The following is a 26,251-nucleotide window of genomic DNA, read 5'->3' as shown; positions in this document are numbered from 1 at the left end:
TTCCACAGCTTTAGTCAGAGCCACAGCAACTTTTGCCTGGATCATTGCTATGGGCTCCTTGCTTCCAGTCTCATGCTTCTCTAATGGGCGTCGTCGCGTCCAGTTGAGCAGTTTGTATACTGCAAAAGGTGGCTGGCCAAGGAGGTTAGTGGGGCTGAAGTATCGCCTGCATTCTTGTGCACTGGTACAGGAGCTCTGTTTATCTGGAGAGAGTACCTTTGTAATTTGCATGAAGGTGCCACATAATCCTCACGGCTATCCAACACGGTAGCCACTAGCCACATGTGGCTCTTTAAATTTTTTTTTTAATAAATTTATTTATTTTAATTTTTGGCTGCATTGGGTCTTCGTGCTGTGTGTGGGCTTTCTCTGGTTGCGGCGAGCGGGTCTACTCTTTGTTGCAGTGTGCGGGTTTCTCATTGCGGTGGCTTCTCTTGTTGCGGAGCACGGGCTCTAGGCATGCGGACTTCAGTAGTTGTGGCAAGTGGGCTCAGTAGTTGTGGCATGCGGGCTTTAGAGCACAGGCTCAGTAGTTGTGGCGCACGGGCTTAGTTGCTCTGCGGCATGTGGGATCTTCCTGGGCCAGGGCTCAAACCCGTGTTCCCTGCGTTAGCAGGCAGATTCTTAATCACAGCGCCACCAGGGAAGCCCTGGCTCTTTAAATTTTAATTAATTAAAATAAGTAGAATTTAAAGGTCAATTTCTCAGTCATACTAGCCACATTGCAAGTGCTCAATAGCCACAAGTGGCTATTGGCTACTATATTGAACAGTGCTGATAAAGAAAATTTCCACCATTGCAGAAAGTTCTGTCAGACAGCACTGGATAGACTGCTTCTAAACCATTCTCTATACAGTTTGCTGGTGTGAGCGATCTTTAGCACAAAGCTAAACATGTCCCTCTCTTGCTTAAAAGCCTTCAGTGATATCCATTTCCATCAGCAGTGATCATTTAGCAGGTGGTGAGCCAATTTTGTGGGTGACAACCAACATTAAAAACAAGACAGCAGGGAAAAGCAACAAATAACATACAAGGGAATCACCATAAGGTTAACAGCTGATCTTTCAGCAGAAACTCTGCAAGCCAGAAGGGAGTGGCAGGACACATTTAAAGTGATGAAAGGGAAAAAACTACAACCAAGATTACTCTACCCAGCAAGGATCTCATTCAGATTTGATGGAGGAATTAAAACCTTTACAGACAAGCAAAAGCTAAGACAATTCAGCACCACCAAACCAGCTTTACAACAAATGCTAAAGGAACTTCTTTATGCAGGAAACACAAGAGAAGGAAAAGACCTACAATAACAAACTCAAAACAATTAAGAAAATGGTAATAGGAACATACATGTCGATAACTACCTTAAATGTAAATGGATTAAATGCTCCAACCAAAAGACATAAACTGGCTGAATGGATACAAAAACAAGACCTATATATATGCTGTCTACAAGAGACCACTTCAGACCTAGGGACACATACAAACTGAAAGTGAGGGGATGGAAAAAGAGATTCCTTGCAAATGGAAATCAAAAGAAAGCTGGAGTAACAATTCTCATATCAGACAAAATAGACTTTAAAATAAAGACTATTACAAGAGACAAAGAAGGACACTACATAATGATCAAGGGATCAATCCAAGAAGAAGATATAACAATTGTAAATATTTATGCACCCAACATAGGAGAACCTCAATACATAAGGCAAATGCTAACAGCCATAAAAGGGGAAATCGACAGTAACACAATCATAGTAGGGGACTTTAACATGCCACTTTCACCAATGGACAGATCATCCAAAATGAATATAAATAAGGACAAACGCTTTAAATGATACATTCAACAAGATGGACTTAATTGATATTTATAGCACATTCCATCCAAAAACAACAGAATACACTTTCTTCTCAAGTGCTCATGGAACATTCTCCAGGATAGATCATATCTTGGGTCACAAATCAAGCCTTGATAAATTTAAGAAAACTGAAATCGTATCAGGTATCTTTTCCGACCACAATGCTATGAGACTAGGTATCAATTACAGGAAAAAATCTGTAAAAAATACAAACACATGGAGGCTAAACAATACACTACTAAATAACCAAGAGATCACTGAAGAAATCAAAGAGGAAATAAAAAATACCTAGGAACAAAAGACAATGAAAACACGATGACCCAAAACCTATGGGATGCAGCAAAAGCAGTTCTAAGAGGGAAGTTTATAGCAATACAAGCCTACCTCAAGAAACAAGAAACATCTCAAATAAACAACTGAACCTTACACCTAAAGCAACTAGAGAAAGAAGAACAAAAATCCCCAAAGTTAGCAGAAGGAAAGAAATCATAAAGATCACATCAGAAATAAATGAAGAAGAAATGAAGGAAACAATAGCAAAGATCAATAAAACTAAAAGCTGGTTCTTTGAGAAGATAAACAAAATTGATAAACCATTAGCCAGACTCATCAGGAAAACAAGGGAGAAGACTCAAATCAATAGAATTAGAAATGAAAAAGGAGAAGTAACAATGGACATTGCAGAAATACGAAGGATTATGAGAGATTACTACAAGCAACTATATGCCAATAAAATGGATAACCTGGAAGAAATGGACAAATTCTTAGAAAAGCACAACTTTCCGAAGCTGAACCAGGAAGAAATAGAAAATATAAAGAGACCGATCACAAGCACTGAAATTGAAACTGTGATTAAAAGTCTTCCAACAAACAAAAGCCCAGGACCATATGGCTTCACAGGCAAATTCTATCAAACATTTAGAGAAGAGCTAACACCTATCTTTCTCAAACTCTTCCAAAATATAGCAGAGGGAGGAACACTCCCAAACTCATTCTACGAGGCCACAATCACCCTGATACCAAAACCAGACAAAGATGTCACAAAGAAAGAAAACTACAGGCCAATATCACTGATGAACATAGATGTAAAAATCCTCAACAAAATAGTAGCAAACAGAATCCAACAGCACATTAAAAGGATCAAACACCATGATCAAGTGGGGTTTATCCCAGGAATGCAAGGATTCTTCAATATACGCAAATCAATCAATGTGATACACCACATTAACAAATTGAAGGAGAAAAACCATAGGATTATCTCAGTAGATGCAGAAAAAGCTTTCGACAAAATTCAACACCCATTTATGATAAAAACCCTGCAGAAAGTAGGCATAGAGGAAACTTACCTCAACATAATAAAGGCCATATATGACAAACCCACAGCCAACATCATTCTCAATGGTGAAAATGGAAACCATTTCCACTAAGATCAGGAACAAGACAAGGTTGTCCACTCTCACCACTATTATTCAACATAGTTTTGGAAGTTTTAGACACAGCAATCAGAGAAGAAAAAGAAATAAAAGGAATTCAAATCAGAAAAGAAGAAGTAGAACTGTCACTGTTTGCAGATGACATGATACTATACATAGAGAAGACTAAAGATGCTACCAGAAAACTATTAGAGCTAATCAATGAATTTTGTAAAGTAGCAGGATACAAAATTAATGCACAGAAATCTCTTGCATTCCTATACACTAATGATGAAAAATCTGAAAGAGAAATTAAGGAAACACTCCCATTTACCACTGCAGCAAAAAGAATAAAGTACCTAGGAATAAGCCTACCTAAGGAGACAAAAGACCTGTATGCAGAGAACTTCAAGACACTGATGAAAGAAATTAAAGATGATACAAACAGATGGAGAGATATATCATGTTCCTGGATTGGAAGAATCAGTATTGTGAAAATGACTATACTACCCAAAGCAATCTACAGATTCAATGCAATCCCTATCAAACTACCAATGGCATTTTTCACAGAACTAGAACAAAATATTTCACAATTTGTATGCAAACACAAAAGACCCCAAATAGCCAAAGCAATCTTGAGAAAGAAAAACGGAGCCGGAGGAATCAGGCTCCCTGACTTCAGACAATATTGCAAAGCTACAGTAATCAAGACAGTATGATACTAGCACAAAAACAGAAATATAGATCAATGGAACAGGATAGAAAGCCCAGAGATAAACCCATGCACATATGGTCACTTTATCTTTGATAAAGGAGGCAAATATACAATGGAGAAAAGACAGCCTCTTCAATAAGTGGTGCTGGGAAAACTGGACAGCTACATGTAAAAGAATGAAGTTAGAACACTCCCGAACGCCATACACAAAAATAAACTTAAAATGGATTAAAGACTAAATGTAAGGCCAGACACTATAAAACTCTTAGAGGAAAACATAGGCAGAACATTCTATGACATAAATCACAGCAAGATCCTTTTTGACCCACCTCCTAGAGAAATGGAAATGAAAACAAAAATAAACAAATGGGACCTAATGAAACTTAAAAGCTTTTGCACAGCAAAGGAAACCATAAACAAGATGAAAAGACAACCCTCAGAATGGGAAAAAATATTTGCAAATGAAGCAACTGACAAAGGATTAATCTCCAAAATATACAAGCAGCTCATGCAGCTCAATATCAAAAAACCAAACAACCCAGTCCAAAAATGGGCAGAAGACCTAAATAGACATTTCTCCAAAGAAGATATACAGATTGCCAACAAACACATGAAAGGATGCTGAACATCACTAATCATTAGAGAAATGCAAATCAAAACTGCAATGAGGTATCACCTCAGACCAGTCAGAATGGCCATCATCAAAAAATCTACAAACAATAAATGCTGGAGAGGGTATGGAGAAAAGGGAACCCGCTTGCACTGTTGGTGGGAATGTAAATTGATACAGCCACTATGGAGAACAGTATGGAGGTTCCTTAAGAAACTAAAAATAGACCTACCATACGACCCAGCAATCCCACTACTGGGCATATACCCTGAGAAACCCATAATTCAAAAAGAGTCATGTACCACAATATTCATTGCAGCTCTGTTTACAATAGCCAGGACATGGAAGCAACCTAAGTGTCCATCTACAGATGAATGGATCAATAAGATGTGGCACATATATACAATGGACTATTACTCAGCCATAAAAAGAAATGAAATTGAGTTATTTGTAGTGAGGTGGATGGACCTAGAGTCTGTAATACAGAGTGAAGTAAGTCAGAAGGAGAAAAACAAATACCGTATGCTAACACATATATATGAATCTAAAAAAAAAAAAAGTTTCTTAAGAACCTAGGGGCAGGACAAGAATAACGATGCTGACATAGAGAATGGATCTGAGGACACCCGGAGGGGGAAGGGTAAACTGGGATGAAGTGAGAGAGTGGCATGCACATATATACACTACGAAATGTAAAACAGATAGCTAGTGGGAAGCAGCAGCATAGCACAGGGAGATCAGCTTGGTGCTTTGTGTCCACCTAGAGGGGTGGGATAGGGAGGGTGGGAGGCAGGCGCAAGAGGGAGGAGATATGGGGATATATGTATATGTATAGCTGATTCACTTTGTTGTACAGCAGAAACTAACACCCCATTGTAAAGCAATTATACTCCAATAAAGATGTTAAAAAAACAAATAAAAACCACCTAAGAATAATTTAAAAAGAAACAAACAAAAAAACTAAACAAAACAAAAAGCCCTCCAAAAACAAGACAGCAGAAAAGAAGGGCAAGTACTCGTGGATATTTAGTTTTGTGAAATTTTTGTTTGTTATATCTGTATTTCTTTGTCTCTGTATCCAGATGTCCATGTCTCTATAATTCCACGTGTGTATGATGTTCTGCTGTGTTGTAATGAAAAAGTCTAATTGTGTGTGGAGAGCAAAAGGGATTGAAAAACATGGGCTTATGGGATATGAAGTCTGAGCTCCTTAACCAGGCATATAAGGCCCTCTATGATCTAAACCCTTGATGACCCCTAACTCTCAGCACTGTCTTGTCCACTAATTTAGAACTGCTCAGGTGGTTTCACCTAAGACACCGAAATTTTTTTCTTTCTTTCATCTCTGTGCCTTTGCTCACGTTGAACCCTCTGCTTGGACGGCTGATCCTACCGTCTCTTTGCCTGGACAACTTCTACTCATCATGTAAGCCTCAGTTTAAGAAACATCTATTCCAGGAATCCTTCCCTGAACGCTCCAGGGTGGGCTCGGCGCCCTGCTCTGGCCTTTCATAACATTCTGCAGACTTCCGTTAACAGGGTAATAATGCTGTAATGATTTATTTACGTATTCATTTCCGGCACTATACTAACTTCTTTTCGTGCTAGTACTATTTTACTCACCTTTGTATCTCAAAGGAGAAGCACAGTACCTGGAACATACTGGCACTCAGTCAATGAATAATTGTTCAAAGAATAAAGGAGCGAAGTAGGCAAAATAAATTAATCCTCTATACAGACAATACAAGTGCATGGCGGACTCCGGCCACCGGAGGGCGCCTTGCACCGGGGCTGGTGCGCAGGCGCGCTGGGAGGGCTGGCGCCCCGGCGGCGGCAGCGGCGGCGGTGTGGGCTGTGGTCGCGGGAAGTGAATGGTTTTACCCAGAGGGCCCTGCGCCGCCTTTCTCCGCTGGCACCGGAGCTGCTCCCTGCTCCTCCTCCCCGGCCATGGCGTTCACGTTCGCGGCCTTCTGCTACATGCTGGCGCTGCTGCTCACCGCCGCACTCATCTTCTTCGCCATTTGGCATGTGAGTAGCCGGGGCCGGGGAAAGAAGGGCGAGGTGGCGGCGCAGCCTCTTTTCGCCCCGGGCCCGTGGTCGGGGCGGCCACGGCCCTCGGAGGTCCGCACGCCCGGGAATGGGGCCAGGCCGGGGCGGTGCCGGCCGCGCGGCCAGGGCCCTGCGCGCCCTCGGTCCGCGAACCGGGGGCTGCAGGTCCCGGAGGAGCCGAGGCGTCCGGCGGCTGGCTGGCTGCGCCCGCTGTGTCCCGGCGCAGGCCGCGCGCGCCGCTACTCCTCCCTCGCCGGGTGGGGCGGCCGCGGTTCTAGCGGGCCCTGCGGGACAGCGCTTCGCTGGCCGGCGCCGCATCCCCGCGTTCCCGCGTCCCTCGGGAGATGTCGAGGGCGCAGAGGGGCGTGCTACGTGCTGAGCCGGAATGAAGTTTGCCGAAATATTATTATTTAATGCAGATTGCCTTTGTTTTCTGGTGTCCACAGGAGTGTAGCCCAAATGAGGTAGTTATAACCTACTTTAGATAAATTTCCAGCTCTACTTTTCAGGCACTTGTTGGGTGCTCTTCAAGTAGAATCACCACCCCCCCCACCGCCCCCGGCATTGTCTCCTGGTGAACTTTGATGCCGGTTGAATTGATTACTTTGTTGACCGTTATCTCCGAACTTTCCCCCTAAATCATACTTTGACCGACAAGAGTTTCTCGAGAGACTTCCTAGCCACCTCTGTGTTCGGAGTAGCTTGATTTAGTAGAGGTAGTTTTAATTTGATTTTGAAAATGCTCAGAAACCTTACGCTTCTCTAGGATAATTTTTTTTTTTTTCTCTTTTACTCACATCATGTTACAGGACAGAAGCACATCCTTACTGGTCCCTGTAAGGAACAAGTTAAGTTCCCTGTGAGATACAAGAGATTTTTAAGGATTCCTGTTTCTGTAACACAAAATTAGAAGCAGCCTTTTGGACATCAGCATTCATTTAAAATTTATCTTATTTTTGCTCTGCCCTCCATATTCTAGTACCTTCTGGAATATTGGTCTTAGTTTGAATGATTGGGCATGTTCGCGCTCATGTAAATTTTCACTCAGGTTTCATCATGCCCATAGCAGAGATTTGTTATGGGCATACAGGGGCAGAGTGATTTACGTGGCAGCAGTGTCTTGTGCAAAAAAAAAAAAAAAAAAAAAAAAAAAAAAAAAAAAGTTTTCAAATCCATTCCCTTTTGCTAAGGAGTGTAATTACATTTATAATTATTTGAAACCCAACTGCTTGTGTAGTGGGGGAATGCTTATGTAGGCTGCTCCCTCAAAATGCTTTGTCAGTAGGAACCCATAACTTGAAGAGCATTTTGGGCTCTTCTTTGGTGGAATAAAGACAATAAGTAAAGATAATTGGGGATGCAAACTAGCTGTGCCTTAGTAAGCCTCTGATGAAACTGAAATGTGTGGTTCCCTGCCATTTGTAGACGAGGACTTAATCACTTCCTGCTTGATGGGCACTCTGTTTTCTGAGCTGATGAGGATTCTTAGAAGAGAGCTGTGGATGGCTTACATTTTGAACTAGATTGTGTTTTGCTAAGAAAACCTGAACTGCACTTTAAAGAAAAAAATGGGTAATTTAAATGAATATGTGTTTGGGTGAAGTAGATGATTTTAAGTCCTGTTACAGAATTAAAAATTTGTTTGTACTCCACAGATTAGTGGAGAGCTTATATCCTTAGGGATTTCTAGTATTTCAGAGGACTGTGCATCCTTTGGGATAAAATAGAAAATTCTAAATAAAGATATAGTTTTAATTTTTCTGTTAACTATGTAACCTTCAGTTTCTTTTCTTTTTTTTAAACTTTTATTTTTTTAATTTTTAATTTTTTAAAAATAATTTATTTTTGGCTGCATTGGGTCTTCGTTGCTGCGCACGGGCTTTCTCTAGTTGCAGCGAGCGGGGGCTACTCTCCGTTGCGGTGCGCGGGCTTCTCATTGAGGTGGCTTCTCTTGTTGCAGAGCATGGGTTCTAGGCACGCGGGCTCAGTAGTCGTGGAACACAGGCTTAGTTGCTCCGTAGTATGTGGGATCTTCCCAGACCAGGGCTTGAACCTGTGTCCCCTGCATTAGGCAGGTGGATTCTTAACCACTGCGCCACCAGGGAAGTCCCCAGTTTATTTTCTTAGGTCGTTATAAGTATCTGTCAGAAGACTCATCTGGAAATTTCAAGTGTAAATTCAGAAAATCCAGTTTTTGTTAATTGTTGTATGGAGAATTTTTTTATGCTGATGGTTACGTCTGTCAGTTTAGTCCTAATTCATGTGATTGATGCTTTTTGGAGAATAGAGTTGGGAGCATAGATTTGTTTGAAAGCTAAAAATGCAGAAGTCGTTCCCCAAAGATGTGCATCGAATTTGAAGGTATCCTGAATTGTGTAGTTTGCTATCTTTAGGGATTTTTGTTTGTTTGTTTGTTTTGTTTTTGCACTTTTGTGGAAAACTTTGTGAACGTCCTTGTCCAGACCCACAGTCACAGAAGATTTGAAAACCACTAGTTTAAGAATCTTTTCAGAAGAGTTTTGACAACTCTAGCTTATAGCACTCAAACAGAAACCCATTCAGCAACATACTCATTAAAAGATCCTTTGAAATCACCTGAAGAAACCGTCCAGTGGGAAAAAAGTTAAAGCACAAGTTTCATACTCTGCTAGTAAATTGGATCTTGTTATAGGGAAGTAATTGTATTTGCAATCACAGTCCTTGTCTTAAACATTATTACTAAAATGCATTGGGAATATATCACAGCTAATGTCAGGTGATTGACTAATTATATCCATAAATAATCAGAAATTAGCATCTTCTAATTGTACATTTATATTTTTAACATTTATATGTGTTAGGGGTCATTAGCAAAGGAAAATGCCTTTTGGTGAGTTCTGTACTTTTTTTTTAAGCATAAGACTATTTTTTCCTTTTTCCCCCCTTTCATTCAGTAAATATATATTTTTTAAATTTATTTGGCTGCGTCAGGTCTTAGTTGCAGCAGGCGGGATCTTCATTTCGGCATGCGGGGTCAGTAGTTGTGGCACATGGGCTCTAGAGCATGCAGGCTCAGTAGTTGAAGCCCGGGGCACGTGGGATCTTAGTTCCCTGACGAGGGATCGAGCCCGCATCCCCTGCATTGGAAGGCGGATTCTTAACCACTGGACCACCGGGGAAGTCCCATTCAGTAAATATTGATTGAACACTTATATAGGTGCCAGACACTATTTTAAGCCCTGGGACATAGCAGTGAACACAGCAAAAATCTTTGCTCTCATGGAACTTACATTTTAATGTTTAATTATTTTCCTTCTATTTCTACTTTCATTACAATTTTTATTAGACCAGGTTGGTAATTTTATAAAATTCTAGAAATTAAAAAAACTCATCTTTTTATGAAGCTAAGAATTTTAACAGGTAAGCCAGTATATTAAAAGCTAGAAATATATGACTTCAGTGGTTACTGGTAATATTGAGTAGCACTGTCTCACATATAAAAATACTAGTCCTAACCCACCAGAGGAAGGGCAGATTAAGTTCTTTGTCCCCTGGGTGACTGGTGGCAGCAACTAAAATAGCTCTCCCATAAACTTGGGGCCTTTGGCTTCTTATTTTGACACAAAGTGGTGTGTCACCCCTATTTGATTTTTAGTGCATTTTGGCTTTGAAGTTCTGTGTTCAGTGACCTTAAATGTTAAAGCCACATTTCTTCTCAGTGTGGACAGAAACATTCTTGATTCTTCTTGTTTTTTTTTTTTTTAATGGTATATAAAATTTTTATTTATTTACTTATATTAAAGTATAGTTGATTTACTCTTGCCATGCATTTTATTTATTTATTATTTATTGGCCATGCCACACGGCATGTGGGATCTTAGTTCCCTGACCAGGGATGGAACCTGTGTCCCCTGCAGTGGAAGCACGGAGTCTTAACCCCTGGACCGCCAGGGAAGTCCTTGCAATGCATTTTAAGTGGATGAGATCTTTCTCCCCTTATCATATTTATAACTGTTTCACTCATCACACCATGAGAAGCTGGCCTTACCTGGGCTTTACCCTTCTTCAGTCTTTAGTTTGGTGACCAAATGAAAGGACCTGCATGTGGTAGGAATATACAGAGGACATGAAAGGAGGTCAGATTGATCATTTTTGCAGTGCCCTTAAACAGGCCTGCTCTTGCCTATGTGGTGCCTTAAGGCGAATTAGAATAAGATGCCTCTTGGGGTAGAGGATTAGAAAAGTCCTCCCTCCTGAATAGCCCCTGGTGCAGAGCCCATGCCAGGGTGCTTGGCAGCAGAAGCGTGCGTGGCATTGTGCCCCCACCTGGCCTTTTGCTCTGTGCAGAAACTGCAGTACTGTATGTGGTGATCCTGGCTGTGAAGTTTAATAATCTCTTAGTGTTCCTTTACTCTGAGGCTATTTCTTGAATTTCCAAATCGAAGCAGGACCATGCAATGTATGTGTTTAGGTACAAATGGGAACAAATTAAAGCATACAAGTCCATTTCTAGTGTCCCGCTGAACGCTGTGACAAGGGAGGGACATGCACAGATGATTAAAAACACTTCACCCTGAGGGGCACACAGTCTAGTGGGGGGACAGAAACCTGAACTTAAATCCTCTCCTCCAGTATGAGAAATGCCAGCCTGATAGCGTTATAAAGCCTTGTGCTATGTGGAGATTAGACAGGCGTGCAATTATTTCTGCCCAAGGGAGTTAGGGAGACCTACATGGAGGAGTTGACATAGGAAGAGTGTTTTTCTTAGGATAAAGAGGAGCTTCCGTAAATAGTTATGGCTGGGGGAAAGACTATTTCAAGCAGAGAAAATAACTTTAGTGGAGGCATTGAAAAAATTGAAAATTGAAGATATTTATCACAGTGATATCAGATCATTTTTATGATAACAATATACAAGTGTTTTCAGTTCTTTGAATGTGATTCTAGTTATTTATTAATTACCATATATTGAGTTTACTGTAAACTGGTACATATAAAGTTGCTACACTTCTGCTTTTGTCCTATTTACTTTATTCAGTTATTGTTTGATGGGGTAGGTTTATTGCTGCTTTTTATTAAAGTGAGCGATCCTAACTATTTTATTTTTATTTTAGATTATAGCATTTGATGAGCTGAAGACGGATTACAAGAATCCTATAGACCAGTGTAATACCCTGAATCCTGTAAGTTATAATATAGGCTATTTCTCTAGATTTTTAAACTGTTTTTGCTTTTAACTTGATATAATTTGAAAATGGCCAATATTCTCAGTAGCATGATAAATTTGTACTTTTTGAAGTAGGCAGAATTTTTAAAAATATTCTTTTTCCTGTCCTGCTTGACTATTCTATTATTAATCTGCTGGTGATCTTGTCAGCTGTCATACTAACATTCTTCCAATCTGCTTTTTACATTGTCGGCCAAAGACAGTTGAAAAGGTCAAAAAGATTAAAAGAGTCAAAATTGCATTAAAGGTGTGTACTGCTTTTTAGTTTAATGTTTTAATGCTACATTCATTTCATGGGGAGGGTTAGGGCATTTGTATTTGTAAACTGTTCTGTTCAGTGTGCTTGTTCATATGCCTGTTGAGGTTTATGATTTCATGAAATTTCATATTTTATGCAAATGTTTGCTTGCTGGCCCAGTCAAGTAGGGAAAGCTGTTAAATGCTTATGCATTTAAAAAAATGTTATAGCCATAGGCACTTCGATATTAAATTATTAGGTGCAGTGTTTGAAAGTTGGTTAACATGAAATGACTTTAATAGGTGAGATTATTCTTTTGTTGTAACTTACTCTGAGGTAGTCTGTAGGTGGAGTCTTTAGTACCATATCTATTTTTATCTTTGGTTTTGTCTATTCTGGAATTTATTTATTCTTTCAGCAGCTGTTTATTCAGAGCCTTTTAGGTGGATAGCTCTGTTCTTAGGCTCTGGAATCTTGCAGTAAGGCTTACCTTTGGATTCATGCTGTCAGAATTTTGTGGATAACAATTTGTATACAAATGTCTACATAGTTATTTCTAGTATATATCCACTCTAAGTTTCTAAAACAGACCTGTCTTACACTAAGTTCTGAGCTCTTCTGGATTTAGTTATAATGTGGCCCCTTTGTGCTTAGGGGTTTTATATATATATTTGACTTCATTTAGTTTACAGGAAGATTCTCCTTTAGCCTGTAGATTTGATTTTTGCCTAACTGGTCAGAAACTGAAAGGTTTTTTGTAGGAAAACAGTGAGTATGTCTTCAAGAAATAGAATGTAATAATTCATCTTTAAAAATTACTTAACGAAGATGAAAACATGTATAGACTTTAGTTGTGTAAAACTGTAAAGCACTAGCATGCTAGAGGGATTTTATTTGGAAAGGGTCTATAAAGTTGGTTTGCTACTTTTATCATTGTTTCCTAGATAAATAGCCATGATGGAATAGATTCCTGGTTTGTCTTTAAAGAACTGCTACAGTAAGACTTGATGTAGGTACAATTAAAAGTATTAACTTACTGTTTCTCTACTCTTATGAAGCAAAATATGAGATGAATCTGCTTTCTCACTGGAAAGTAATAATGTTCATTGTAAAACATCTTAACTTACTGTTTAAACTAATTGTTACCAAGAAATTAAGAAACTGAAATTTCTCCTTTTGATGGCTGTTTATTAATAGTATTCTATCTTCTTTGGCTTTTCATTACTTCAAATAACCAAATGATGATGAAGATGATAATAGCTGAAATCAGATGAGGGCTTTCCTGGGTGCCAGGCTCTGTGCTAAGCATCTTTACCTGGGTTTTTTCATTCAGTTTTCATGACAATCCTAAGAGGTGAGTATATTATACTCATGAATAGGAGAGTAAACTGAGGCTTAGTGAGGTTCAGGCACTTTGCCCAGGGTCACACAGCTAACATAGAGTCAGAATTCAAACCCAGACAGCCTGATTTTTTTAGGTTCAGATTCTTGTATTTTCCTAATTTACTATAAACTTAAGAGGGACTAATTTCATTTTAAAATATAGAGTGTGATTTTTGGCTTTTTTTTAATGGAAAGAAATTCTTACTTTGTGCTTGGGACATCCTAATGCTGCAGTGGATTGGAAGGAAGTTTCTACACCAGCACAAGTTGTGTTTTGGATAGGGTGCCGATAATTGGCTTAATAGCAGTGCATCTGACAGTTTTCCCTATTGAAAATTTGTTTTGACAATTCTGCCAAAGTATGGGGGAAGACAAATACCATTATATTTAAAAATGTGAACCTTAACTACAGAATATTATGATTTGCATGTTTAAGTACTATCATTTCAGCCATATTTGCATGAGGTGTTTATGGATACTAGTTTTTGTGTAAATCTGGGTTCCTAAATGGAATCATTTTGTGCCACTAATGGGGAAATTTCATCATTAAAGAATGATTGAAGAGGACTGGTCTTTATGAGATATGCATAGTAAAAGTATCTGGACTGTTTTGAGGAGAAGGGAGGGAGTGGCATTTGTTTCATATTAAAACTGGTAGAGTTGCAGATTATCTTTATTATCACTCTTATTAAAGAATATTGTTTAAGAGCAGTAGGGATCATGCTTTCAAAATCATTTTCTCCCCGTACCCTAGTCTGGAAAACTTGGATGATGATTTGTATTGTTAGATCACTTGGTTTTAGAGGGCCGAAATAGGCTCATTATAGTTTAAAGAAAAATCTTGTAATTTAAACTAGTATTATAAACAGCAGCTTTAGTGGAACTCCTAATAAAATGTATTATATATTTTTCTTGGTTTGTCCTGGTTGTAGTCTTTGTGTTCCAAAGATTTTCCTATGGATATTTTCTTGTTTTCTTGCAGATGTTTAACTTTGATCTTAATTAAATGCTGGCTTAACGGTCCATGTTATTTACATGTTTATATATATGTGCAGAGTTTATCTTGTTATTATATTACTTAAATTTGTAGAAAATATCTGGTTAGTGGTATAGGTTAATTGGTTTTACTGGAATTTTATTTAAAATAGTATTAATTAAAAACTTTGCTTTACAGCTTTGAATGGGAAAAGTAATTTGGGAGTACTAGAAAGTCGACTTGAATAAGTAATATATTATTTCTACAGCTATAGTTTCCCCTCAGGAAAGATCTGATGGGACAGTGCAGCACATTTGAGAAACTGGCTTTGCAGCTGTGACTTGTAGGAAACTCTTTGGCTGAAACTTGAAATGAAAGGTTTTGGTATTTATATTTAACAGAGTCATTAGGCTGAAATCTGTAGGATGAGAAGGATAATTTAAAGTAAAGCATGAACTCTTGGTCATTTTATAAAAAGCATTTTGCTTGAACTCATTTTTCCTCACTTAATACTACCTGCTATCAAAAGATGTATTTTGTTTTTGAGTTCTGAGCTTCTACTGGTCTGCTGTGTTTGTAGTCCTTCATTGGAGAAAGCAGGCTGAAAGAAATAGGAAGGCCTTGTAGGAATGGGAGCTCAGGAACCGGGAGAATTCCAATTTCATGGTTCAGATCTTAGTCTTTTCCCTCCTACATTGCAGAAAGCACATCGTTTGCATCTGTGCATATTAATGTTCTTTCCCCCCGACTGTGCTGAGATTATTGGCTGTTGGCTTTCCATTGAAAAATTACTTTTGTGGTAATGTGATGTGGTTTGCTAAATATTGTATATGTAACATCCCTGGTTTCTGTTTAAAGGCTTAAAAACATTAATGTGTAAACTTCTAAAGGGGAGTTTTGTTTTTGTGGATTTTTTTATATCATGTTGCATGTGATCAGATATTTCATTTTTGTATTTTCATCATTCTTGAATGGTGGAAAGAAAAAATATTCTGAGTGATTAGCAAATAACTGTGAACAATCTGGGTGGTAACTTTGTATAATTTAACCTGTTGCTCTAAGAGTTTGGGTTTTAAATTTTAAGTTATATCTTATTCTTTTAGTGCAAGCTACATCCTCTGGTCAGTTGGCATATAATCTTGCTTTTGTTCAAAAGCTTAATATGGAAATAAAGCTCAGTAGCATCTTTCATTTCTGATTCTAGGAAAACAGTGATTTTTCATTATTGAAACTTAGTTGCCACCTGCTTTCCAAATTAGCAGTTGATTTAATGCCAAGGCATTTTGATAACTGGCTTGTGTTTTTCTTCCAGCTTGTCCTTCCAGAGTACCTCATCCATGCTTTCTTCTGTGTCATGTTTCTTTGTGCAGCAGAGTGGCTTACACTGGGTCTCAATATGCCCCTCTTGGCATATCATATTTGGAGGTAATATTTAGATATACTTCTAATACTTTTCCTAATTAAATTTTAATTATACTATGGTTGATATGGTTATCTTACATGCTAGTCACCTAAACAAAAGTAGTTGGCATTTATTTTTAAAACCACATGGATGCACAAATAACTGTTTTAATACCTTTTATGGAGCTTATGTTATTATTCTTTAAAGGGTTTTTTTAAAAGTGAGGTATAACTTACATACGATAATGTGTTCACGTCTAAAGTGTACAGCTCAATGGATTTTTACATATGTATACACTTGTGAAACTACCGCCCAGATCAAGATATACAGCACTTCTAGCCCCCAGAAGAGTCCCTTGTGTCCCATTCCAATCAGTTAGCCCTGTACTTTCACAGGAGAACCAGTGATCTCTTGCAGCTTAGATTAGTTTTGTCCATCTTTGAACTTCATATAAATCAAATTGTACAGTGTGTGTCTAACGTCTTCCTCCATGTTTACTTTGTGAATTTAAATTTGGTTATTTATAAAAGATTCATATTTCATAACTTCTAAATGTTATATCTGATCTATATAGCATTAGAGTGTTTTGTTTTAGATAAGCATGTCAAAATCTCATTGCCCTTAATTTTAGGACATACATACGGAAGAAGTATTTAGGAGTAAAGTGGTTTCACATCTGTAACTGGCTCTGAAATGGCTCAGAAAAAAATGTACGTGTATTTAGAGAGAGAACAGAAAAGAGAAGGACAAAGCTGTGTGGTAAATGTGAACATTTGGAATATCTTGGTGACGTGTTCTTTATGTTAAAATAAAAAGTTGAAAGAAAAAATTGTATTTCCTTTTTACAGTTATTCTTAATTTTCTTGGATTTCTGAAAGTGTAGAGAAGACCAGATATGACTTGTTTAACCACCGTGTTCTCTGTAGGGGCTCCAGTTTTAAAATTAAGGTGATAAAAGGAAAGAACTCCACCTAGAACTAAAAGTATGCTTCCCAATGTGGACCACCTCTCATTGTAACAAATATTATTTGAGAAGAAGAATGCTCCTTTCCATCCTGAAGGTTAGCTTCCATTCTGAGTGGCTAATCAACTGTGTTTATTACAGGTATATGAGTAGACCAGTGATGAGTGGACCAGGACTCTATGACCCTACAACCATCATGAATGCAGATATTCTAGCATATTGTCAGAAAGAAGGATGGTGCAAATTAGCTTTTTATCTTCTAGCATTTTTTTACTACCTATATGGGTAAGTTTAAAAAACAAAATGAGAGTATGATTTCACTTTGCTGCCGGAAACATTTGCAGGCGTTATGGTCTGAATACCTTAAAATCCACTTGAAGAATAACTCGTGTCTTGAACGGTGGTACTGGTAACGGCACAGTGCATGCCAGCAAATTCACACACATTGAATAAGCTGGTACTTGTCAAGGCAGCCAACTGATGTGCAGTCAGAGGCAGAAAGTTGGGTCAGGGATGCTGCTTCCAAAGTCTCAGACAGTCAGTGAAGGACAGTCCTCATTCTCCATGGCAGAGCAAGAGGATATGGCTGTGTGCGTTTGCAAAAAAGTTTCTGCTTGGCTTCAGTGTCTGTCTCAAGATTATATTTAATTTTTTCGTTATCATTCTTCATAAACTGTATGCTCTACCCTTTATTTTCTGGTTTGCATGATCCGAATGGGATGAAGGAAAGAAAAGTTCTATCATATAGGATGCTGCAGTTATTTATTTTTTTTATTTTTTATTTATTTTTTTGGCTGCATCGGGTCTTAGTTGTGGCACACAGGATCTTCGTTATGGCACGTGGGCTTCTCTCTAGCTGTGGCGCGCGGGCTCCAAAGCGCAAGGGCTCTGTAGTTTGTGGCAAGCGGGCTCTCTATTTGAGGCGCGCAGGCTTAGTAGTTGCGGCGCACGGGCTTAGTTGCCCCAAGGCATGTGGGATCTTAGTTCCCCGACCAGGGATTGAACCCGCACCCCCTGTATTGGAAGGCAGATTCTTAACCACTGGACCACCAGGGAAGTCCCGATGCTGCAGTTATTGATTTTCCTCCCTTTGTACTGTGATGGACTCATATCATCATTCCTCTAGGTCAGGGTTTCTTGACCTTGGCACTGTTGGTATTTTGGGCAGGATGAATCTTTGCTGTGAGGAGCTGTCCTGTGCACTGTAGGATGTTTGGCAGCATCCCCGGCCTCTGCCCACTGGATGCCGTAGCTTCCCCCTGCCCCAGTCATAATAACCAGAAATGTCTCTAGACATTTGCCACATGCCCTCTGTGGGGCAGCATCAGCCCTGGTTGGGAGGCACTGTTCTAGGTGTACTGTAGGTGGGGGAAAACAGCTGCTTATTAAAACTAGAAATGGACGCGGGCGAGTGTGGAGTTATTTTTCTTTAAGCTTTATAAATACACTTTTCCCATTTTTTATTGATAAATATTCAACTGGAGAGGAATTTCCACCTGATTGTCAAAATATGAAGAAAATTAGTTGTATTAGATGAAATTTTGGCAGTAATTAAGTTTCTCTTCCCTCTCCTTTCTGTTACTTGAAAACTTGCTTATTTCTTGTTTACATCATACTAGTTTCCATTATGGAAAAGGGTGAAGTGCTAGACTTAAATTTATGGAAAATGTATTTTTATGCTTTTAGACGTTATATTTGTGAAAAATGAGTGTCCGGTAGTACACCTAGAGACGTTCATACATGAAACAAAGATAGTGAAAAAGTTCTGAAAAGTGAAATTCCATGCGTCCTTTTAATTTCTGTTAATTTTCAGTTTTTAGTTTCTATAATAAGTATCTGGAACAGTGCTGGCATATAGTAGGCACTTAAAACATATTTGTTGAAAGAAGGAAAATGAATGCTTGAATAAATGATAAAATTGGAGATGTAGAGTTGTGGGAAAATGTTCACCAGGAGATGGTGGCACTACATCATTCATTTGTTTTAAATTGTCTATCAACACACATGCACACACACACGAGTCCAGGAGGGAGGCCCAGCCAACACAGTGCCTTGGCTGAGGAGAAAGAGAAGGGCAGACACCCAGTCTGGGGGTCATATCAGCCAGGAGCCCCCATAAGAGCAGCAAACTAAGTCCCAGGCCTATTGATGGAGGAGGGTATCACCCCCACCTGAAAGGCCTTTCTGAGAAGAGCCAGGGACAGCCAGCTGTCTGCACGAGGAGAATGGAAACAGTCGCCCAGATCGCGAGAGCCCACAAGTCCACTCTGTCTCCATCATCTGTCCTCAGGCCGAGCACCAAGACCACTGACCCATTGGGCCCCCTCCCAGGCTGTCTGTGAACCTCTGTGAGCCCACCCCTTACAATGAAGCCCATTGTCTGTCTTTAAAAAGCAATAGTAGAGACTTCCCTGGCAGTCCAGTGGTTAAGCCTGCACTTCCACTGCAGGGAGCACAGGTTGATCCCTGGTCGGGGAACTAAGATCCCGCATGCCAGGCAACGGGGCCAAAAAAAAAAAAAAGAAAGCAATAGTAATGGATAAACATCATATTTAATCTGTGGTCCATCCAGACAATGGAATATTATTCAGAGATTAAAAGAAATCTATCAAGTCATGAAAATACATGGAAGAAACTTAAATGCATGTTGCTAAGTGAAAGAAGCCAGTCTGAAAAGGCTACAGACTGTCTGATTCCAAATATATGATATTCTGGAAAAGGCAACACTATGGAGACAGTAAAAATATCAGTGGTGACCAGGGATTAGCAGGGAGGGAGGGATGAATAGACAGAGCACAGATAATTTTTAGGGCAGTGAAACTATTCTGTATGATACTCTAAGGGTGGGTACGTTTGTCAAGCAAATATACGTTTGTCAAAACCTGTAGAATGTACAACAGCCAGTGAACCTTAATGTAAACACTGGACTCTAGTTAATAATGATGTATCAATATTGGTTCAGTTGTAACAAGCATACCACACTAATGTAAGATGCCAATAATAAGGGAAACTGTGTGTGTGTGTCTGTCTGTATGTCTGTCTGTGTGCTGGGAGCGGGAGGTCTATGAGAGGTCTCTTTACTTGCAGCTCAATTTTTCTGTAAACCTAAAACTGCTCTTTTAAAAAGTCTATTAATTAAATAATGATAACAAAAAATAGTCTATCAAGTTTGCACACCTCCTTGCTTTGTATTTCCGTTTAGACACACATGCTTTTGAACCATGCCTCTCCCACCTTGCCCTTCATGTAGGATCAAATGGTTATTGCTTTTTATTTTGCTTGTTGGTCCCCTTTTCTTTTTTAACCTTGCTGCTATTGCCTAGAGCCTTTCTCTAATGGGAAAGTTCCTTGATTGATCATTCCTTTCTGTAAAATGGGGATAATCGTACCTACCCTACTTCCTAGGACCTAACAGAAGGCCTGGCATGAAGTGAGCCCTTGGAGATGCTCACTCCTATTCTTAGACATAGCTCTGGAGCAGTGTGCTGTTGGATTGCTTCTCTAAGCTCTGATCCCCATTAAGCTTTCAGCTGTGCTGTTCTACTTGCTAAAATTGGAAAGGAAATAGGGGACAACTACAGCACATGCACTGAGCCAATCCTACCTTAGGCAAAAGTCCATAAATGCAGATTAAAATCATACTGTGAACTTGTCATTCATTGGTCTTTCCATTTTCTGTGATGGTGTGATATCACAAACTAGTTTGCTATATAAAGCAGACTCAACTTTTTGGTGCTCTTAGTTTTTATAATTAGGAATGTTTGAGTTAATAATAGCCTTTTTCTTCTTTTCAGCATGATCTATGTTTTGGTGAGCTCTTAGAACAACACTCAGAAGAACTGGTCCAGTTAAGTGCATGCAAAAAGCCACCAAATGAAGGGATTCTATCCAGCAAGATCCTGTTTCCAAGAGTAGCCTATGGAATCTGATCAGTTACTTTAAAAAATGACTCCTTATTTTTTAAATGTTTCCACATTTTTTGCTTGTGGAAAGACTGTTTTCATATGTTATACTCGGATAAAGAATTTAAATGGAATTACGTATAAATTAATATAAAATGATACCTCTGGTGTTGACAGGTTTGAACTTGCACTCCTTAAGGAACAGCCATAATCCCTTGAATGACTTCATTAATTATTGACTGTCCTTAGTCCATTGGAAGCTTTTGTTTATAGAAGTTGTAGGGCTCATTTTGGTTTTATTGAAATGCCATTTAATTATAAATTAGCTGTAGATATCAGGTGCTTCTGATAAATTGAAAATATATATCTGACCTGTGGAAACTTCATGGGTTTCCTCATCTATCATGTAGGTGATTATATATGGATGCATTAAAAAAATGAGTGGGATTTTTTTTCCCTTTGACTTGAAATACTATCCCTGTATATTGCATGAATGAGAGATTTCCCATATTTCCACCAGAGTAATATACTTGCTTTAATTCTTAAGCATAAGTGAACATGATACAAAAATATATGCTGACTTACTTGTGAAGAATGCATTTAAAGCTATTTTAAATGTGTTTTAATTTGTGAGACATTACTTATTAAGAAATTGGTTATTATACTTAGTGTTCTAATCTGGTGGTAAAGATATTCTTAAGAGTTTGCAAGTACTTTAGATTTTCAAAACTGAATGAGAGAGAACATTGTATAACCGTCCTGCTGTTCCTTTAGTGCAATACAATAAAACTCTGAAATTAAGACTTATTTTCAGTGCATTGTTTTAAAGATTACAAATAGCTATTCTTAAACTTGCTTATTCCAAATAAAGACATCACTGTCAATTTTTTAAAAAGATAGTAGAGTATTACATTTTTTTTTTAATACCATGCTTGGATCTAAAAAGGAAGATTTTTAAATGGTTAAGCACATTACCTTCTTTTGTCACTTGACAAGATTCGTAAACACTGATGGCACAGCATCATCATTTTTCTTACCAGTTAAAAATTATTGTGAAACTTAAAATGTTTAAAATATTTTTTTCCTTTTTGAAACAGCATGTTTTAAGGTAAAATGACTTATAAGTTTGGTTTTTTTGCTGCTGCTTGTAAGGCAGGTAAATTATAATTATGGCTTGCATGTTTCCGTAAGCATTCTTGTCCTTTATTTGGGATGAGGAAGTTAAGGCAATTGAAAATAGTTTAAGTGGTTCAAAGTTTCTTCAAGGATCAAAGAAAGAAAACCATAGGCAGAAATTCCACATAATGATCAAGGGAGTTTATGGATGTGTTTGTGGAAGTCTTACTCTAAGTACCCCTTGAATTAGACGCTGCACTGTTTTATTCTCTACTAGTGAAAAACTGCCTCTCCACCTTTGGGAGAATGGCTGTTACTGTTTTGAGATTGGGTAATGGGGGTGAATATGTTGAAGAAGAGGATGTAGAACCAGAAGAGTGAGGAGAGTCCAACCATTTCATAATGAGAGACGCTTTAAAGACCTTGTCTTTTGTAGTCTGGAGCACGCTTCGAGGGATCATCAGTTCATGCAGTAAATTGTTTACTGAGCCCTTGCTAGGCACTGAAGACTCATGATCTGAGTATAAGCAGTAATTCAGTTTCTAATCCACCCAACTGTACCAGCTTGCACTCATTTTTCTTTCTTGTTCACAAGAACTTTTGATCATGAGAGACTTGGCCAAGTCTTCTGTACTTCACATAGGTTTCCTGGGGCAGTTACTTTTGTATTCCTGTCAAAGGATTTTCATGAGCCCTTGCTGTCTCTTAGCAAACACCACTTTCCTTTATAAGTTAACATACTTTTAATAATGTATTCCACAGTACTCTCCAGGATTAATGCAAGGTTTACTGCTTGTAATTTGTGGAAGCCACCTTCTCATGCTTCAAAAATTAGATATGTAGTCCTTAGCTGATTCCTCAAAGATGACTGACAATTGAGGTTCACCCATCTCAGTGGTAGATTGTTAGTTCCTAGGCATGTGATTGGGTACCTGGATGCTCTCATAATATCTACTCATCTTTACCTTTTCCAGTGTTTTATGAAATTAAGTCACTTACCAAGAGAAAGCAGAAACATAATATTTGCATTTGACAGTATCCCACTTGTTCTTTCCCTTGCTCTGAGTTTGCTTTGTTCCCCCCATTAATCTGGTTTGGGTGGCCCTAGCCATATTTCTACTTTTCCTGCATGCCCAGCTGAAACGTAGTTAGCCTGGGTTTGTAATCCTTTCCAGCTTTAGTCAGACTGCACCCTGTGTAGCCACAGCTGTTTATTTAGGAATTCTTTTTTCCCTTGTTACAATTACTTTTGCTATTGTGTGTTTTGATTTATCTTTAAGAGCATTCCAACTCTTGAAACCATTAGTGTGACACACTGTGGTTTTTATCTGTATCAGCAACTCCTTGCTGTTGGTACAGATTCTCCTGCATTAAAAATCTTATATAACAAATGTAGTCTATTTAGCAGTTATTCTACTTAGTAACAATACTATATCATGCCATCATGTCCTATTAGTGTTAAGGAGGTATAGGGGTAGAAACTTAACTTGAATGCCTGAATCTGAATTTTATTAATAATGTTTGATGATTTTCACAATATTTAACTGATAGTACCCACTCCCTATCCCAGGATAGAGGAGAGTTGGGTCACAGGCTGTACATAAACTGCTAATTTGTTTGAAGTTTGAATTACTTTTCATGGGAAGGGGGTAGTGATAGGAAATGACCAGATGATCCACTTTTGACAAATACCAGGTATTACTGAAGCATCTGAGAAGCCTCATGGATTACACCATGAATTGCCAGACCTACCAGTCAAATTTAGATACCCAGGTAATGGTCTTACACAAAGCAGCAGAGTGCATGGCAGTTTGTAGTATGTGTCTTTTAAAGCCTGTTCAGTTATTTTCCAGCTTGAGGACCACTTAATGTTAATAGCTCTCATCTTCTCTGCAGATCAACAACATATTTTGAAAATATTTCAGATAATTGCATAGAAAGGAAATAAGAGATACAGATACACTTTGAAACTAGCAAATTATTTTCCTTGATACAACACTTCTCTTTTCCTCCAATTATATATATTTATGAACAGTGTTCATGGAATATTATTGCCATAGTACAAAGAATGACTTCTGTGGATTTCTTCTTACACGCTGGAGGAGGGTGGGCTTTCATTTCAGGTATGAAATAGCATAGCAGCATCAAGCCCATTAAAATAATGTATTTAAAAGTTTTCATCTAAGTTACTTATTTAAAATGTGCATCTCTCAATAATCAGTTGTACAGTATAATTGTAAATCAGAAGTTTTGACAGCCGAAATATTTTAAAACAACACTCTTTTCAAAGGGGAAAGATAGTAATGTCGAATAATTTAAGCTCTTTTGCTCAAACCAGTCATTGATCTGCGGTCAGACCAGCAGCTAATGAGTCTCTGGCACTAGTATTATAGCTTAGCAGATGGTTCTGAACTAATACTCTGGGGCGATGCTAAGAGAGAAAATGGGGTTCTGTTTCTGGATATGTTGAATAGCTTTCTTAGAACAATTTTACTTTGATTAAAATTAATGGTTTTAAAGCTAAATGTCTAAAAGGAGTAAACAACTCTGTAGCTTGTTCTGCTTGTTCTTGGAAAATAGTATTAACCACCTAAGGTGATCTGTGGGATTGGAGTGAAGGTTTTACCCTACTTTAGTTTCATTAATGCACATTGTGGAAGATGTAGAGAACATCTTGACATGGAAAAGAATGAATAAGTTAACGTTCATTGTACAGTGCTTTCCTAAATTTCTTTGGTTATCATGTTCTTATATTCTGGAGAAGAAAAATTTCTTAAATAATAAATTGATGACTAGGTAGATCTTAAAACTACTAAGGGAAACACAGAATGTAGTTAGCCATCTGTGCTCATGGTTTGTTAGATTTAAAATCTAAGTTAACCTTAATGGTGCTGTACACCATCCAAAGACAGTGCCCTTATGTTGTCCTGCCTTCTTAGAGCTTGCTTGCTTGATTTTGCTTTTGTATATTTAATAAAAACTGTCTCAAACGTTTCCTTGTGTAGTTTGTGGATAACAGTTGAGTTTGTGTGTTGATTCTATTTCAGCAACTAACTGGCTTGTGTATGACCAGGATTCTAGCTGGTCTCTCTGCCTCCCTTCCCCAATTGTTTTGAGGGCTGTCCTGCAGATTAACCAGAGAAAATGCTTTTCCAAGAATGTTGGAATTACATGTTATTAAACTTAATTGGATAATTATATTTGAGTAGTGACATCCCATGTTTCTTTGTTATGGAATAATTGATGTTTTTCCTTATACCTAGTATTAAAATAGTTTAGTCAAGCATTTAAATGTGGAACGCTTAACAAGCACTTGCAGTGGAAATTAAGAGATGCATGCACTTTGAAAATTCAGTTGATTATTAAAGGATTTGATTCTTCCATGCCAATATTTGTCTTCCATTTTCTTAAGTATTCATGAGTAAGCTATATGTTTATATTGGGAGAAAGCTAATATAAGATTTGGTAATGTCAATTTCAATGACTGTTTAAAGTTTAATGGAATATTGTGATTTTTAAACTGTTATTTGGTTATAATACCAAAATCATGAGGAAGGTCAGTCTATTATTGCAGCCTGTACTTTAAAAAAAAATAAATAACTTTCTAGCTATAACTTTTGGCATTTACTACCTTGGGTAAGAAATCCCTAGGGATATACGATTCTCCCACCTTCCTTAATAGTCTTATAAAACCTTAAGTTCTAGAAGCACTGTGTATATAAAAGTATTAAAACATTGATTTTATATTATGGTACATGCTGGCTCTCTGGTCTGAAGTTCCCAAACAGCACTAGTAATTGTTTTATCCTCTAATGAAATTAAAGTAGTCCATCAGAGCAAGAAGAGTGAGAGAGTAAGACTTTTGGTAATTATATGATTATTTAAAATTAAGGGTTGATGTAGTGAAATTTGCTTTGTCTCGTGTGGAAGTGCCTCTGACTGTTGGTCACCTTTGTGACTTCCAGTAGCCAAGAGAGCCATGGCACTCTGCAGCAGTGAAACCACTGAGGTCTCTTAACTTTGAGTCACTGTATGATCCTTGTCTACAAATGACTACTTTCGGTAGCTCAACATGGAATTTAAAGACAAAAAGACATGTTCAGTAGCATAGAGTGAAGTGAAGGAGTGTGAGAACTGGAGACTTAATCTGTAGATAAGTGCTTTTATAAAATAAATTTGGAGGAGGGATTAAATTCATTCTGTGTAGTTCCTAGGGTGAAAAAATGAATGCTGTAAAAACAGAGCAGCTGTCTGAACCAATGAATTCCTCATCTTGGAAAATTCCAGCAAATGCTGGATAAACACCTGCTGGGATGATCTGGTATTGGGAGGGAGGTGACGAGATGATTCATAGGATCCCTCACAATTCTGTATGTCTATGAAGTAGAGAAAACAGTGGGAGAAATTTTCAAAGGAATAGAGAAG

At 38.3% G+C, this 26,251-nt stretch overlaps 1 protein-coding gene across 1 annotated transcript; it reads left to right on the top strand.

The window, feature by feature from the left end:
• The first annotated feature begins 6,422 nt into the window (after nt 1-6,422).
• Nucleotides 6,423-25,215, top strand: CNIH1 (cornichon family AMPA receptor auxiliary protein 1). The gene is made up of 5 exons (XM_061180848.1): nt 6,423-6,618; nt 11,733-11,801; nt 15,755-15,867; nt 16,950-17,093; nt 20,603-25,215. Exons 1-5 carry the CDS (start codon nt 6,538-6,540, stop codon nt 20,628-20,630), a joined length of 435 nt encoding a protein of 144 aa, XP_061036831.1. The 5' UTR covers nt 6,423-6,537; the 3' UTR covers nt 20,631-25,215.
• The last annotated feature ends 1,036 nt before the right edge of the window (nt 25,216-26,251 follow it).

This window comes from Eubalaena glacialis, chromosome 2 (assembly GCF_028564815.1).
Source record: "Eubalaena glacialis isolate mEubGla1 chromosome 2, mEubGla1.1.hap2.+ XY, whole genome shotgun sequence".
Classification (NCBI taxonomy): domain Eukaryota; kingdom Metazoa; phylum Chordata; class Mammalia; order Artiodactyla; family Balaenidae; genus Eubalaena; species Eubalaena glacialis.
Note: the sequence above shows the minus strand (reverse complement) of the source record. Positions and strands in the feature narration are given on the sequence as shown.